Source organism: Melanostigma gelatinosum (assembly GCF_949748355.1).
Source record: "Melanostigma gelatinosum genome assembly, chromosome: 2".
Taxonomy (NCBI): domain Eukaryota; kingdom Metazoa; phylum Chordata; class Actinopteri; order Perciformes; family Zoarcidae; genus Melanostigma; species Melanostigma gelatinosum.
The window spans coordinates 23351531-23367864 of NC_136635.1; the positions used below are offsets into that span (position 1 = coordinate 23351531).

General features: G+C 41.0%; 3 protein-coding genes across 3 annotated transcripts; 2 read left to right on the forward strand and 1 right to left on the reverse strand.

The window, feature by feature from the left end:
* Positions 1–364: 364 nt before the first annotated feature.
* LOC306796361 (retinol dehydrogenase 13-like) lies at positions 365–4363 on the reverse strand. The gene is made up of 7 exons (XM_079295243.1): positions 4122–4363; positions 3472–3612; positions 3092–3283; positions 2573–2734; positions 2272–2388; positions 1841–2045; positions 365–1623 (listed from the first exon to the last, which is right to left on the reverse strand). The coding sequence occupies exons 1-7, from the start codon at positions 4195–4197 to the stop codon at positions 1527–1529; spliced, it is 990 nt and encodes a 329-aa protein (XP_079151369.1). The 5' UTR covers positions 4198–4363; the 3' UTR covers positions 365–1526.
* A 1256-nt stretch (positions 4364–5619) lies between these two features.
* Positions 5620–8547, forward strand: tmed3 (transmembrane p24 trafficking protein 3). The gene is made up of 3 exons (XM_079290545.1): positions 5620–5866; positions 6273–6518; positions 7407–8547. Exons 1-3 carry the CDS (start codon positions 5723–5725, stop codon positions 7638–7640), a joined length of 624 nt encoding a protein of 207 aa, XP_079146671.1. The 5' UTR covers positions 5620–5722; the 3' UTR covers positions 7641–8547.
* A 1046-nt stretch (positions 8548–9593) lies between these two features.
* Positions 9594–15544, forward strand: LOC306792785 (isocitrate dehydrogenase [NADP], mitochondrial-like). The gene is made up of 11 exons (XM_079290090.1): positions 9594–9811; positions 10806–10897; positions 11051–11216; positions 11789–11949; positions 12064–12207; positions 12383–12519; positions 12688–12839; positions 13003–13115; positions 13896–13993; positions 14085–14177; positions 14306–15544. Exons 1-11 carry the CDS (start codon positions 9691–9693, stop codon positions 14388–14390), a joined length of 1362 nt encoding a protein of 453 aa, XP_079146216.1. The 5' UTR covers positions 9594–9690; the 3' UTR covers positions 14391–15544.
* Positions 15545–16334: the final 790 nt, after the last annotated feature.

Consider the following 16334-nt stretch of genomic DNA (forward strand, 5'->3'; position numbering starts at 1 on the left):
ATGCCAATTTACTGACATGATTTTCACACCTACAAACATGCAGCCTTGGCATTTCGGTTCTTACTTTCCGCTCACTGAATGGGTAGTTTCAAATTGTTGTGGATATTTGTTTTCCTCCTCATTTACAGCCATCAATCTGCCATGAATATATATATATATATATATATATATATATATATATATATATATATATATATATATATATATATATATATATATATATATATATATATATATATATATATATATATCTAAGAGTTTAAGCTACTGAACCTACTAGTAAATAACTGCCACGAAGTAATAATTTCAGACATTAAATCACACATTTATTGCAGAAATGATTACATTGCTGATGGTTCCCTGTTGTACACTTTGTTCTTTTTGAGTTTGTTCGGATAACAAAGTTGAATTCTCTCCTCAGAGAACGAAAGCAACAAACCTTGATACAACAAACAGCATCCACACACACGCGCTCACACACACACACACACACACACGCGGTAAGCTGACGAGTCTTATGGTTCTACTGGCTGCTTCCTAACTGCGCTCTCCCGAGGCGTCCACTCCCTCTCTACACCTGGTGGAGGATCCTCTCTCTTCTGAAGTGCAACAATCTTTTCACCTTTGCCAACACAACAGGTCACGTCCAAGCCTTCATACAACACTTCACTACTACGACGACAGTCTAACGCTTCAAACTGTCTTCTACCTTTTCTAGTAGTTCTTAGGAAAATGTACGACTTGCTTTACATGTTTTCTGTTAATGTCCTGCATTGAATTTGACACAGAATTAATCATAAAAAACGATACAATAATTGTACTGTATGTCGGCAATTGTTGAAATGAATAAAAACAGCAGTTTGAAGTCTTAAAATTCTCTTGGAAAAGTAGACATTTTAGAATTCCAAATAAAAATGTTAAAAAAGCCATTGCTCAGCCTTTCTACTTTACTGGACAAAGCGCTTGAATATTTGCCGCTCATTCGCCCAGTCACACACTGATGAGAGTGGAGCTGCCATGCAAGGCCTTGGCCTGCTCATCAGGAGCAACTTGGGGTTCAGTGTCTCGCTCACTTCGATATATGAACAGAAAGAGCCGGGGATCGAACAATCAGCCTCGTGATTAAAGGACAACCCGCTCTAGCTCCTGTGCCACAGACGCCCCCAAATGCATACAACCAGATGACAATCAGCCAAAATGGTCAATTAAAAAACGAGCATTGCCTCAATTTTGATAAGGACATAGCAGCATAACACAGATATACAATAAAGCTCAACATAATAATGCATCATTTGCAGAATATAAAGATGAAGCAATACGCCTAAGTTTAAATATCCACACAACTGACTGGAGTCTGAGATTAAATAGTGCAAAACTTTGGCAAATCTTTCAGACCCAAAACAGGTCAAATCTTTATCAATGCAATGCCCCTACGCAATAGAATATAGAACACAATAACTAGCTGTGGTTAATTCACCAGTGTAAACGGGGCAGCTGCCTCCAGCAGTAGGAGCAGGCTGTTGTGTTTAAGGCAGACCAACCATGGAAGCACTGAGGTCCCACAGCTTCTTGGCTGCAGCATCATCCAGGGCCTGTGGTGCCGGCTTTTTGGGGGCACAGTCACTGCATGAGGAAGTAAAGTAGGGGGAGAAGAGTCTAAGAGTCTGATACAGTGGTCTGATAATCTAAACTGACGAAGCACAGTTGCTAATAGCCATAAGTTATTCTTTAATTGACATTCTCTGCAATTGTCGACTGAATTCCAGACAAATGCAAACATGAACTCAGTTCATAGAGTTTATCTTCACAGTCCGGGGGGTGTTGTTGCAGATGTACTTGCCTGTAATAGAGGCCACTGGAGTTGGCCTGGCTCTCGTCCACAGCACAGTAGATGCTGGTCTGAGCTCCAGCGTGGGGACTTTTGACCAGCATGAGGAGTGGCATTAATATGATCCTCTGCCACAGAGCTAAAGTAGGGAACAAGTGGCGGCCCAACTCGGTGCGGATGACACCAGGGTGAAGACTGTACACTGTCACACCAGTGTCTAATGAGAGGGAGGGAGATCCATCAAATCAAATGCAAAGCATGACACCAAAGCAAAAACAAAAGATACAGAGATTTAGGCTTTGTGTTAATTCGAGAAAATTAAAAAAGTGGGACAGTGTGAGGTGATTTTTGTCCCATCAACTTAACCCTCTGCTGTATCTGATTGATGATAACTTTTTTGATCAACAGCGTATCAGTGTGAAGTAGCATGCACTGGGCCCTACCTTGCATTCTCGAAGCCAGTTCTCTGCAGAAGAGCACATTGGCCAGCTTGCTCTGCCTGTAGCTTTCCTCGCGATGGTAGTCTTTATCGAGGTTGATGTCATCAAAGTTTATGCTGCCTGCAAGAAACAATCCAGTGTAGTCCTTAAGCAGAAATTACATTTTGAAATCCAGTCATGTAAGTTGTATCTGTCATATCCAACCAAAGTGTAATATCAGAGAGAGGGGTGTGAAACGTCAGAGATACAATTTCTCACTATGAAGTAGATTTGATGGAGAAAAAGTACAAAGTATCGTGTTTACCTTTCTCGTGTGCCAAACTGGAGACGATGACAATGCGACTTGGAGTTGACTTCTTCAGCAGGTCAAGAAGACAGTTGGTGAGGAGAAAATGTCCCAAGTGGTTGACACCAAACTGCATTTCAAAGCCATCCTCAGTCTTCCACTTAGGACACATCATGACACCTAAAAATCAACAGATAAAGGTAACATAAAAACTTAAGATACAACCTCTTGGTCCACCATCAGTTGACCCCAAACTGAGGTGACTTTTTGGCCTAAAAACATAAGTCAATAAATACAGCCAGCTCAATTTCAGCCATACAAATCAGCTGCTCATATGAAACATATAGGATGCTTTATTTTTATTCCACTTTATTGTGATACAGGTTGTTAAAGCTGTGATGTGTTTTTTTTGTTTTGAAGTGTAAATCAAACAGTATGTCATGAAGTTTGCACTTATTCTGTCCCCACCCCAAGTTTTGCTTGCACCTCTATATGTATTAGTACTGTATTACTTTTCCTGCAGTGAATTCAACATACCTGCGTTGTTGATGAGGATGTCCAAACGTTGCTCATTCTCCTGGACATCTCTGGCCAGTTCCCTGACAGACCGCAGTGACGTGAGGTCCAGTTTCTTTACCACCACGTTGCCGTTGCCACTCTGCTGCCGGATCTCGTCAGCCGCAATGCAGGCTCTGGTGAGGTCTCTGCAGGCTAGGATCACTCGGGCTCCTTGACATAATAAGAAACAGGGTCAGTGTGTTCAAGAGTTAAACTAGTGGAAGTAGTAAGGAATTAGTAGTCAATGTAGCAGGGAATTTAGGTCAATCCAAAGCCACTCTGAAGATAGTAACAAAGTGCTGCACAAAAAGCGACAAAACATCACAACTAACAACCTTTACAGAAGGTGAGGGTCTTACCTCGCTTGGCCATATCCAGGGCCGTCTCCTTCCCGATGCCAGTGTTGGCTCCTGTGATCAGGACTGTTTTCCCATCCAGTCTGACCTTGCTCCGACACACTCCCCCAGCCAGCCACCTGCGCAAGGCCAGTATGCCTGCCCCTGACAGAAAAACAAACATGAACGTTAATATCAAATGCAGTGTAATATACCTTGTTGTGATTATCAATTTTTTTATTTCCTCTATGGTTTAAATGTATTTCTTTATAGTCTTGGTTCTTGTTAATGTGACATGAAAAGCTGTCGGTAAAACACATACCTTTGCAGGAGAATACATATATCGAATTTAACTCCTGCTTTGGTATTTCAGATATGGCTCGACATCCAAAGAGATTATGATAGGCGTATTTATACATTTGTGAGAATGATACTAAAATTATCTTTATATTTGTGAAATACTTCACTATTCTGATTATAGCAGCTATTTCACTGAGCAGCCACAATGAATGCCTCTGTTATAATGAAATAAACTGGTTCTTCCTGAATGATGTGTTGCAGAGTTTATACCATGACCTACATGATCAGCAACTGGTAATGATCACCTGCCCTTGCGCTGACATTTAAGGAAACTTACAATTCACAACATCCTTCTGATAAAATAATGTATTTACCTGCAACAACAGCAACAGCGAGAGCGGTCGCATGACTCTCTAAAAAGTGCCCGCTTGTCTCTGCGTAGCTTTGCATACTTTAGCCTGTTGATGATTAACCAATTTAAATAACTGCAAGCTTCAGTGGAAAAATAATCACAATAATCACAAATTAATAGTAAACACCGTCCTGTTTAGAATAACACCACACTCCTCGTTGGATGACATCACAGCAAATGCTATCAAACTGTATAAAAAGGTGACAATTCTTCCTAAAGACAACTCCCTGTGCGGAAGTGGAGGCGTGGTGTACTGGGATTTTCAGAATAAGACTCTTGTTTAAGACATAAGCTGCTGCTGCTGCTTTGTCTCTGTTCACAATGAAAATATCATGTCAGGCCCAAGGAAATGAAAGCAGCCTATCATCACCCGCAGTGTTCACTTCTACAGTGATCTGGATTGAGGACATATTTTTGATTTTCATTCATTTTATCAAATTAATTACAGATCATTCCTGCCCACTGCAATGAGACTTTCCAATAAATCACCTCTGGCCAAATCAATTCCACAACTATAACACTGTTACACTGTTTGTTTGTTAAATCTTTGCACTGTTGTTTAATTCGTTCATTTAATATTATTCTATTTTATTGTATATATTGTGCATTTTTATATTTAATATTGTTTTACTCTGTCATTGCTTTGCTTTGCCTGTATCTATAAATGCTGCTGTAGTAACAAAAAAAATCGATCTAATCTAAAATGAATCATATCGTAATCATTGTTCTTTATTTTATACGACTGGGAAATAGAATTTGTCAAAACAACAGTGGTGGAAGGTACTCAAGTACTGCACCCAAATACAATGTCGAGATACTTTTGCTTCACTTCATTATTTCAATGTTGTGCTCCTTTATATTTCCACTCCACTACTGATGCAAATACTCTTCACTACAATTATTGAACCGCTTCACTGTTTCAACGCAAGACTACATGCAAAACATGATCAGTTTGTGAATTAAAATGTCATTTAATTTCATTCATTTTATAGATTAAACAAACCAACAGCATGTTTATCTGTAAATGCATTACATATATTTCTGTATTTTTAGTTAAATAGATTTTAAATGCAGGATACATTTATATGAATCCTTGAAAATAACATTGCTAAACAAATAACTCATAAATAGACTTTCAAAAACTCCGTTTTTACTTCTTAAAATATGTATTTTTTTTGTAAAAGCAAATGTAATGTGTGTACCGCCTTACTTGAAAACAAGTTGGCATTTATTTTGAAAACTGAACTTCATGCCGGCTGGTGCTCTGATTGGATTAGATAAACGGCTCTGACTCTGACACCGGTGTCGATGTATCGCAACAACGTGTCGTCTCGTGGCTTTAACTTGTTTAAAAACAGGTTGACTCACATTTAGAGTTACAGTGTGTCGTGTTTGACAATATATTTAAGTGTGATAACATTGGGCTTATTTATTTTCACATAAAATAAACAAACCTGCCCCGGAAGTTCTTCCTGCTCGTGCCACGTCAGAGATACAAACCTGTTAGCATCACCCAAGTGCTACACTGTCTGCAGCTCTTCAGTGTTTCTTCTCGCTCTCACGATGCTGTGCCTGGGACTGAGCTGTCTGCTGCTGCATGTGTTTGTGGTGTTTGGGACCGAGCTCACCTTTGAGCTCACTGACAACGAAAAGCAATGTTTTTACGAGGAAGTAGACAAAGACGTGAAGTTTGAAATAGACTTCCAAGTAAGTTACTCTGGAAAAAAAAGCCTCATCACTTCCACAAGTGTGTGTTTACAAGATGCTGCATAAGTTCTGTATATTTTAAGCTCGTAAATTGTTCTGTCTCTCGTTCTGGTTCTTATCATTTCAAAATGTCCATTTGCGCCAACTATATTTTAGCTCTCTTTAATTCCGTTACCTGTAGTTTATCACACACTTAAACTTAGGGAAAATAGTTTTGGTGAAATGTGTTTTCTTACCAAAAGTAACCCACCTAACTGGTTTGCTCCATTTGCTGCATAACCAGTATGAGCCGGTTCAATCTTGCACAATCCATATGTCACAACAAAACATCATGTTACAATGGCACAACTGTATTGGCATGCATATGTTCTGTCATCCACATGTTTACATGAGTGGTTTCTTTCAGGTCATTGCAGGAGGCAACTATGATGTGGACTGCTTCGTCACCGATCCTCTAAACAACGTCTTGTACAATGAGAAGAAGAAGCAGTATGACAGCTTCTCTCACACCACAGCTATGGTGGGGGTGTACAAGGTCTGCTTCAGCAATGAGTTCTCCACTTTTACACATAAAACTGTGTACCTGGATTTCCGCCACGGAGATGAGGAACCTCTCATTCAGACCATGACTGGATCTTCAGCGCTGACTCAGGTAAGTCTGAGGAACAAGGTGCTCACACTCTGTCTGCTGCAGTGGAAACCCTTCAAAGGGCCCACGCTTAAACACATAAAGTGTTCAGAGAACCACTGAATCCACTGTTTTGCCTTAAAGTTAGGTTTATGGATTTGTTTTCATACTGTGTAGTATTATTTCCTGATTTTGAAACACTTGAAAACACTTCCTGGTTGGCAGGTGCACAGAAAACACACAATGACAAGAAGAAAACAACAATCCATGTGTCCACATTATGAGCCAGGTTAAAGAGACAGTATTTGCCAATAATGTTGTCTTTTGTAAGTAATCAGCTGTGGAGGCGATTGCAAGTGCAGCAAAACCTTTGCTGTTTCACTGTCGGTTTAGTTTCAGAGGTGGGACAGTTTAAAGTCCACTAGGTGGAGCCAGAGATGTTCTAACTTAAGATGAAACTTCATTTATCCTGAGGGACATTGCTGTGTTGCTGTTGCAATACAAAGTCGGAAGAGTATAAGATGACAAGTATCGCCGTGTACTGCAAATATTCCATTAACCATGGCTGAATCTTATCTCCATGTATTTAAATGTACTCTCCTTACCCCACAATACATAAAACACTCAGGTTTGTTAACGCCCCCCTTTCAGTCAGTTTCTATGCTTGACATCATTACAGTTTATCAGAACACCGAATAAAACTCAGCTTCCCCTTATCGGCCCACATGTGTAGATCCCTAGTTATAGTGTATTTAATGCTTTACTACAGACAGGATTGTTCGAAGTGAATCTGTTCAGGAGCAGTTTTGGATAGTGTCTGCATATATGTGACCCTCCTTCTGCCGTACACGTTGCCCCACGCCATTTCCCTCTGCTCTCGATTTGATTTGCGTTGATCTTTCTACTTTTCAGTTGGAGTCGTCTTGCGGCGCCATTCATGAGGTCCTGAAGACGGTGGCCGACTCGCAGACATGGTACAGGCTAAGAGAGGCACACGACCGCACAAAAGCCGACCATCTCCTCGACCGGGTCACCTACTGGTCCGTCGGAGAAACCGTCCTGCTGTTTGTTATCGGCGTCGGTCAAGTCATGATGCTCAAGAGCTTCTTCAGTGAGAGGAAGGGCTCCGTGGCAGCCGCCACTTAGAACTCGTAGTGTTGATGTGCCCTCAGAAAGACGGGATGAACCGTGTCAATGTGAACACATGAGTGCATTTGGAGATTAGCACACATCTTGTCGTATTTTCAGCAGACCTTTTTTGTTGAAAGGGATAGTTTGGGAAGCCTTTTTATTTTTTTCCTGCTCACCAAGTGTCATACAAACTTGTGAGTGCCTTTTTTATGTCTCTGCTGATTTGTTTTGAAAACGAGATTGACACCTTTCAACCTTGCGCAGCTTATTTATTATATTTTTCTCGTGCAACACAAAGCCGGTTTAGTTTGATATGTCTGTTAATAATGACAGTCACGGGTTTTCTTCTGGATACTCGGTAATTACACAAGATGTTGTGATGAATCAGTTGTTACTGAATGTAGGTTGTTTTATAATGTGTATTATGTTTATTATTACCGTAATTTATGTGTGAAAAAATGTGAGGTGTACGAGCTCTGTCTCCCTCATCCCCTTGGGTGCCTTCAGAAATCTTCTTTTAATTTCCCACCAAATTGAAAGTTTACTATTTTTTTGTTAATTGGTCTGTTACATGCCATCCTGTTGCTGATTGGATTCTCAGTTTTCACTCTTGTGAATTATACAGCCGTTATTTTATAAAGAGATATGTTTACTGATTATGGCTTTTCTTTTTCAACAACAAAATGATGCTTGCAGTCCTATCTGTAAAACCAGTCAACAGATTTCAATAAAATTGGGAAGAAAGACATTTTTGGTGAAGATGAAAATCCAGTTTCTTAACGTTGCCATATTGTGATTCGTATTTTGAGCAATTTTGTTATTTTCTGGCACAATGTGTATGGAGGTGCCAACTTAGATCCAGCTTCACGTAAAGTGGATTTTAAATTTTAATTGTATTATTAAAATAAGATTGTTGTCCTTACATATGAATATCTTCTCTCTTTCAATACATTCACACCTCATGCAACAGTTTGCAGTGATAGAAACTACATTTACGCGAGTACAATTTTTTGCTATTTGTACTTACCATTAGTATTTCCATTTTCTGCTACACTTCAACGCCACTCCTTTATTGATGGAAATATTGTACTTTTTACTACATTCATTTCGGCAGCAGCTCAGTCCGTGGAGACTTAGCTTGGGAACTGGAGGTTTTCCGGTTCAAGTTCCTGCACATAAGGTATGGAGTGTGGATTGGTAGCTAACAAAAGTTGCCAGTTCACCCCCTGGGCACTGCCGAGGTGCCCTTGAGCAAGGTACCAAACATCCAAACTGCTCCTCGAGTTCTGCATAGCCATAGTGGCTTCTACAAGGATGGGTTAAATGCAGTGGTTTAATTGCTGGGGTGCACAATGTGTCACAATTAAAGATAATTTACTCTTTTTTTTTACATGGAACATAATTTAAGACACCAATTACTTTGCAAGTTAATATCACAAAAAATAGAATCAACAAATAAATTAGGTGTTATTAATTAAATATTATGATAAAACGGTATTGATCTCCAGGGGGAAATTCACAAGCTATCCAGCAGTATATTCATTAAAATGAGCTCCACCATTACCAGCGGCAACATGAGCACTTCTACTTTTGGTACTTTAAGCATGCCAGTATTTAGAATCTAATACTTTCGTAGAGGCTACTTTACTTGAGTAACATTTTGAATGCTTTTACTTTCACTTTTAATGGGGTAGTTCTACACTGTGGTATTGCTACTTTTAGCCAAGTAAAATTATTCAGTTCGGCTACTTCTTCCACCACTGAGAGTGTGAGAAAACAAGCATACTTCCACCTTTACAGGCTGCTGTGAAAAGAGGAAGAAGGAAGACGGGTTGAAGTGACCTTAAACCCACGCCGAGCTCACCGTCGGCTACGTCAACGAGCATACTTCATGCTGATTGGCCCAGAGCCGATTTTTCTGGCCAATCAGAGTAAAGCGTGCTCTATCCAAGCTGACGTGTACACCAACGTCGGATCGTAACCGTGCTCTACCTGTCTGTCGTTCATTCATAAGTAAAAGAGGGCGCTGTGTCTGTGGCCGCGACACTAATCAGTTCCTGTAAACATGGCGGGTTACCTCAAAGCTCTGACGGCTGTGACCAGAAGTACAGCCGCTGCACTGTCGCGAACCCCCGCTGTGCTCTCACCGGCCGCCGTCTGCCATAACCGGCTGCAACAGAGGAACTGTAAGTCTTTTTGACATTTCCGGTGAGGTTGACAGCGTTAATGTGGTCACCTGGCTGCGTGTGCGTGTTTTATGAATGAGCACTACTCAATAAATGGTAGGCATCAGTGGAAACCGGTAGCCTACGTGGTCGATCTTGCCGATTGGCAAAGTGCCGTCACTGAATCATACATACGATCCTGAAAACAGACTCGGTGTTTTGGATTTGGCACCAAATTGCAAAACTCAGGGCAGAACAGAAAGTTAAAACAACACAATAGTTGTTGTAAGAAACTTACAAAAAGCTTTATCATACTGAATATAATGTGAAGAATAGAAGAGCAATTAGTTGTATACATCTACGGGTGAAACTGTATATGTATTTAGGCCTCAGCACAAAGTAGTCTTATGAAGTCTAAAATAAATCTTGACATGAGTCCACGCGCGTGTGTGTCGTGTACTAAAAGGGCTTGCCAGGTGAAACCTGCTATCAAAGCAGTCATAAAATCCCAAGGACACAATGCCTGGCCAGAGCGCTCATTAACTGCGTGACTACAGTAGCCTTAAGGAAACCAAATGCAGGTGTGTTGTGTGTCATCAGTTGGTTGTCTGGTGATCAGACAGTGTCACATGTCATGTTCGAGATATTCTCCACTCCTTGAGCTTTCCCACTGGGATGCGAGTTTGAAGGCTCCTTCTCAAATTGCAAAAGCCACAATTAATTCAGGAACCAAGAAGTGTACACAAGGCAAGGCAATCCTGCAGCTAAGTGAATGTTAAGTAGATAAACAGAGCAGCAGTTTTGACTGAGACAAACTTTAAATAATCTTGAATTATGTTTTTGTTAAGGATATGTGTGTTTATTCTGGCTCAGCATTTCAAGAAGATGTTTGATGTTTAATTTGACCAAATGTGTATGTTGATTTACTGACTGTTTTTGTTCTTCAAACAATGTTATACAAATAAAAGTTTTTTTCTTTCTAACATTGTAAAACATGAATAACTGAACTTTTCAGATGCCACAAAGCGCATCAAGGCGGCCCAGCCGGTGGTGGAGATGGATGGCGATGAGATGACTCGCATCATCTGGGAGTTCATCAAAGAGAAGGTAAATCAAATGATTTAGACTTTCATGTATAAAGACACCTTTGAATGGGTTTTAATCATCAGAAAGACTGCATATGTGCACGTTTCTTTGTGTGGTTTCTGTGCAGTGTGTTGCCCTGGTGCAAATAACACATCAACGGCTCTTCTTGTGCAGCTCATCCTGCCCAATGTGGCTGTTGAGCTGAAGTACTTTGACCTGGGTCTGCCCTACCGTGACCAGACAGACGACCAGGTCACCATCGACTCCGCTCTGGCAACGAAGAAATACAATGTGGCTGTCAAGTGTGCCACCATCACCCCCGACGAGGACCGCGTCGAGGGTGAGTTTGACTCATTGTGTTTAATTATACGCTACCTGTGCTATCTACGCTATTCTAATTTTGCGTCAAACAACAGTTGTCGCGGCTTCCTTCTACTTGCCTTCTAAAAGCCACTTTTGTATAAATATATATATATATTCTCAACACCTTCTTTCAGGTTATTTTGGAATGTCTCGTGGGGTTAATCAAGATAAATAAAGGTTGAAAGTAGGCCTCACGAAGATTTTATCCAATTAAAATGATAGGCAAACTTAAATCGTCTTTGAGGGTTTACGTTACACGGATGACAACTGTCCCTCGTCTGCGTCTCCAGCTTCAAATTGTTCACACCCGACTCCATTCATTTGCTAGAATGCATGGGAATTGTAGTCCTGTAGTTTGGTCACCACAAGTGTTTTGCATTGCAGTATAGTCCATTTTCAACCAATAGCTGCATTAGTAATGCAATCAGTTGTATGTTAATAGGAATACATGTAATGATACTTTTCCTTTTCGGTTCTTTAGGAGTTCTTAACTGTTCTGGATCTGTTCTTTGGGTAACTTTTCAATGCATATATATTTTTTTTTTCCAGAGTTCAAGCTGAAGAAGATGTGGAAAAGTCCGAATGGAACCATCAGGAACATCTTGGGAGGCACCGTTTTCCGTGAGCCAATCCTCTGTAAAAACATCCCTCGTCTTGTGACCGGTTGGACACAAGGCATAACAATCGGCAGACACGCTTTTGGCGATCAGGTAAGGGATGCCAATGTGTGGGTTTTTTTTGTTTTTTTTGCTCTTTCCAAAGATTCCCCCAAACTGACAGAGGAACAATCTCACAGCCCAGGTTTGATATGTTTAATCTCACAGTACAGGGCCACAGACTTTGTCGTTGACCAGCCCGGCAAGTTCAAGATGGTGTTTTCCCCAGCCGATGGAAGCAAGCCGAGGGAGTGGGAGGTGTATGATTTTCCCGCTGGGGGCTGTGGGCTGGGAATGTACAACACTGACGAGGTAAGAAAGGGCTTGTTGTTGAGTTAGTATCCACAAAAAATCAATGCAATATTATAAATGGTTAAAGCTGATTTGTTACAAAATAGTTTTTGGGGAGTGCATTGTTTTTATATTTTTTTTGATGTAAAGTTGGGATTTCTTATGTTTAAAATCTGGATTCATTTTCGTTGCACAGTCCATCAGTGGGTTTGCTCACAGCTGCTTCCAGTATGCGATCCAGAAAAGGTGGCCTCTGTACATGAGCACCAAGAACACCATCCTCAAGGCCTACGACGGGCGCTTCAAAGACATTTTCCAAGACATCTTCGAGAGGTAAGATTCTGGACATATGAGAAATCAGACGTACTGCATTGGGTTGTTCAAGGAATTAACTATTTAGCTGACTCTTCCCAATTTCATGTGGTGATCAAACCACAATTTTAATGTGGAACGGTCAGGTCACTGGTCAGGAGACATAATGCGTTATTCTGTCTTTTTCAGGGACTACCAGCCAGAGTTTGACAAGCTGAAGATCTGGTACGAGCACCGTCTTATTGACGACATGGTGGCCCAGGTCCTGAAGTCTTCTGGAGGATTTGTTTGGGCCTGCAAGAATTACGATGGAGATGTGCAGTCAGACATTCTGGCTCAGGGTGAGTGCACCTTTCCCTTTTTAAAAGTGGGACGGCAGTTGTATTACCTCGCTCGCTCAGCGAAGGCCACACAGTCACAATGACGCATTATGTTTTGTGTGGGCTTGTTTTTGTCAGTCGCGATTGCCTTGTGATGCCGGGGTTTTCTGTGTGTTGTGTCCAGGTTTTGGTTCTCTAGGTCTCATGACATCAGTGCTAGTGTGCCCCGACGGAAAGACTATCGAGGCCGAGGCCGCCCACGGCACTGTGACCAGGCACTACCGCGAACACCAGAGGGTAAGAGCCCCCGGGTCACACCGCTGGGACAGGTTTTACTTTGGGACTCATTCAGGGCTGGGACTTGGTTTGAGGTTAGTTTTAGGACAAAGTTTGTAGTTGAAGTTGTGATTCTCCGTATATATTACGACCTATTTTGAACTGTCCAACATGCAAACTGTTCAGACTACTGAGCTCTTGGAATGATGATGGACCAAGGCTTTTAAAAAACGTTTTATATTTTATCAGTATTCAATTGCAGGTGTTGAGTAGTTGCAACTTGACTCAGTTGAGTAAAATATGTAAAAGGAAGCATGATTAAATGTTTTATTCTGTATGTTTGATGATAAATTGAGCTGTAATTGTGTCAATATGATTGTTGAATTGCAAAACTAAAGTGAATTGCAGGTTACAGGTGTTTCAGTGTAGAAACTATTAACTACAGTTTTGCAGCTTGTGTCACATTTCTAGATAATTTCTCAGGTGAGTATTTTCTCACAGGCTCAGTCATTTAGTGATGTTTTCAGCAGAGCTACAATGAGTCTGAAAGCAGAAGTGATCAATGTCATGAACAGTAAATGCTGGTGCAGGTTATGTTGCAAGTCCTTTAGGATCATACAGACGAGACTCACCATACTAAACCTTTTATATACCCAGGAAATCCATTCCTTACGTCCATGGTGGGAGAGGCAGCGACGTTAACATCCCTATCCACAGTGGCATCAATGAATCTGAATGCAAAGCGACCACAAGACATGTTGGCGTTCTGTAACTAAACGTAACCGTGTCCTCGCTTTGCAGGGAAGACCAACCAGCACCAACCCCATCGCGAGCATCTTCGCTTGGACCAGAGGACTGGCGCACCGAGGCAAACTGGACGGAAATCCTGATTTGATAAAGTGCGTTATCTAATGTCATTTACTCATGCAGCATAATGTTTCCGCAATTTTACAGCGAAATAATGTGTCGCTCTGCATTGTTGCTGTCCAGGTTCTGCCAGACGTTGGAAGAAGTCTGTGTGACAACTGTGGAGAACGGCGTGATGACCAAGGACCTTGCAGGCTGCATCCATGGCTTGGCCAAGTAGGTTTATATTTTTAGATTCCTCAGTAAAGTTATGTTTTTAGGCAACCGTTACCAATGTTTTAACATCAGGACAGATTGTGATAATTCATTACAAATGTAAACCCCCTGCACTTTTCATCTTGCAGCTGCAAGCTGAATGAACATTATGTGAACACATTGGACTTCCTGGATGCTATCAGGACCAACTTGGCCAAAGTTCTGAGCAAATGAAGAGCAATTGGTAGACTCACTTGCCAACGTAGAAAAAAAACCAAATGTTTTTTTTTAGCCACTTTTTATCCTTCATTTGTATAAATCTTTGTATCCAATTTTGAAGGAACCAATTTAGCTATTTTTGTATTTGTATAGCTCACTGACGCACAACTGTGCTCACGGTCCTCTGCCTTTCCTGTTGCCAAATGTCCAGCTATGCATTGCACAATTTAAGTGTATCAATCAATATGAATTTTCCAAATCCTCTGTACTATGATGATACTCACCAATTTAATTAGTCGGTTATTGATGGGTGCAGAACGGCTGAGGCTTGCTGCAGTTGGACAATTCAGATTGTGTCGGGTAAATTGTCAATCACACCTGAATTTACCTTCGAACTATGCATCTGTTGATCTAGGTTACCTGGTTTTCACTGTTATCCCGGATAACAATCACGTAAACAAAGCAGACTTAAGCAAAACATACCTTCAGGAAGTAAATGTGAATCGGATGTCATCAGGCCTGGCTGGTCATCTAATTAAAGGACATGCAAACAACGACATAACGGTTAGTTTGGTATTGTGTTCTTGCAGCTCATTCTCAATCTACAGCATTTGGTACTCAAACATCTTGACAGAAGTTAACTTTATACGCTTGGCTCTTTCTCCCAGTCACTAAAATGTCAAAAGAAAATAGTCAAGGTGCCTCTATCAAAAGAAATTACCATTTAGATTAGCTCTTTTCCCCTCGTATTTTAATTTCCTCCTGGTGGAACATTCCTATGCAACTATGAAGTGCTAAAGAACCTCCCACTTAATATGATCTGCAGCCATAAAAGAGTTATATCTGAGCAAATTGTTCAATCCCGTCCTGGGAAATGCTTTCCTATGGAAGTATGATTGCTGAGAAATGCGAAGCATCCGTGAAACAGTTTAGAACCAATGCATGGGAACACATTTGACACTAGAGTTGAGCGAGGCGTCAGAGACCACAGACAAAACCCAAAAGTTAGATCTCAGTTCCCACAACAGGCAACATGTCCGAAGGCAAGACGCTGACCTCCTGCCAGCTGACTGCATAACATAAATTAAGAGTGATTACCAGTTAATATGAACGGAGGTTAATCCCTTTACAGTTAATAATTAAATAAAATGTGTGATCTGCCTTGTTTATTTATATTCATTCATTTTTTTCCCCTCATTTTCCATTAGTATACTAACATGCTCACAATGACAACGTTGGTTAGCATGTTAGCCGGCTAACATTTGCTAATTAGCGCAAATGACAGCATCAGCAGAGGCTGTTAGTTTTGAAAGTTAGAGATGTCGTGTACACGTCCACTAAACCTCAGTGGGATGGGCGATGGATACTAAAATTGATATAATTGCAGTGCGAGTACCTATACAGTGGAATCAATGCTTTAATTGTATTAGCAACATTTGAACCAACATTTTGTAAGTGTTCAATCATAAACAAAATGATTGGACGAATTGTATTTTTATTTACTGATGACAGCTGTAGAGGGAAAGTCAGGGGATCGCCAAAGGGATCATTCATCCTGAAGGGGAACGTGAATGTCTGAACTAAATATTTGGGCAATCCATCCAATAGTTGAGACGCATCACTTAAAACCACTAATGTGAGCCTCATGGTGGCACTAAAGGAAGTCAGAGTCACAATGAGTGACTGTACTGGACTTTATGACAATTCATCCAATAGTTGAGATATCTCTGCCTGGACCATCCCTAGAGCCCCCCCCCCCCCCCAAACAGTGACAGATTAAAACACCAGTCTCCATCATTTAAACTAGAGAACCTTTATTAAATAATTCATGGTCAATTTCCATGAGGTCTCCGTTTGATATTCCTCATCTCAAAGAAGAAGCAGTCCTGCAGACCGTTCCTCTGGTTTCATGTGCATATCAAGGCTGACCTGCATGGCAGGACAGGGGGAGCTGACTGT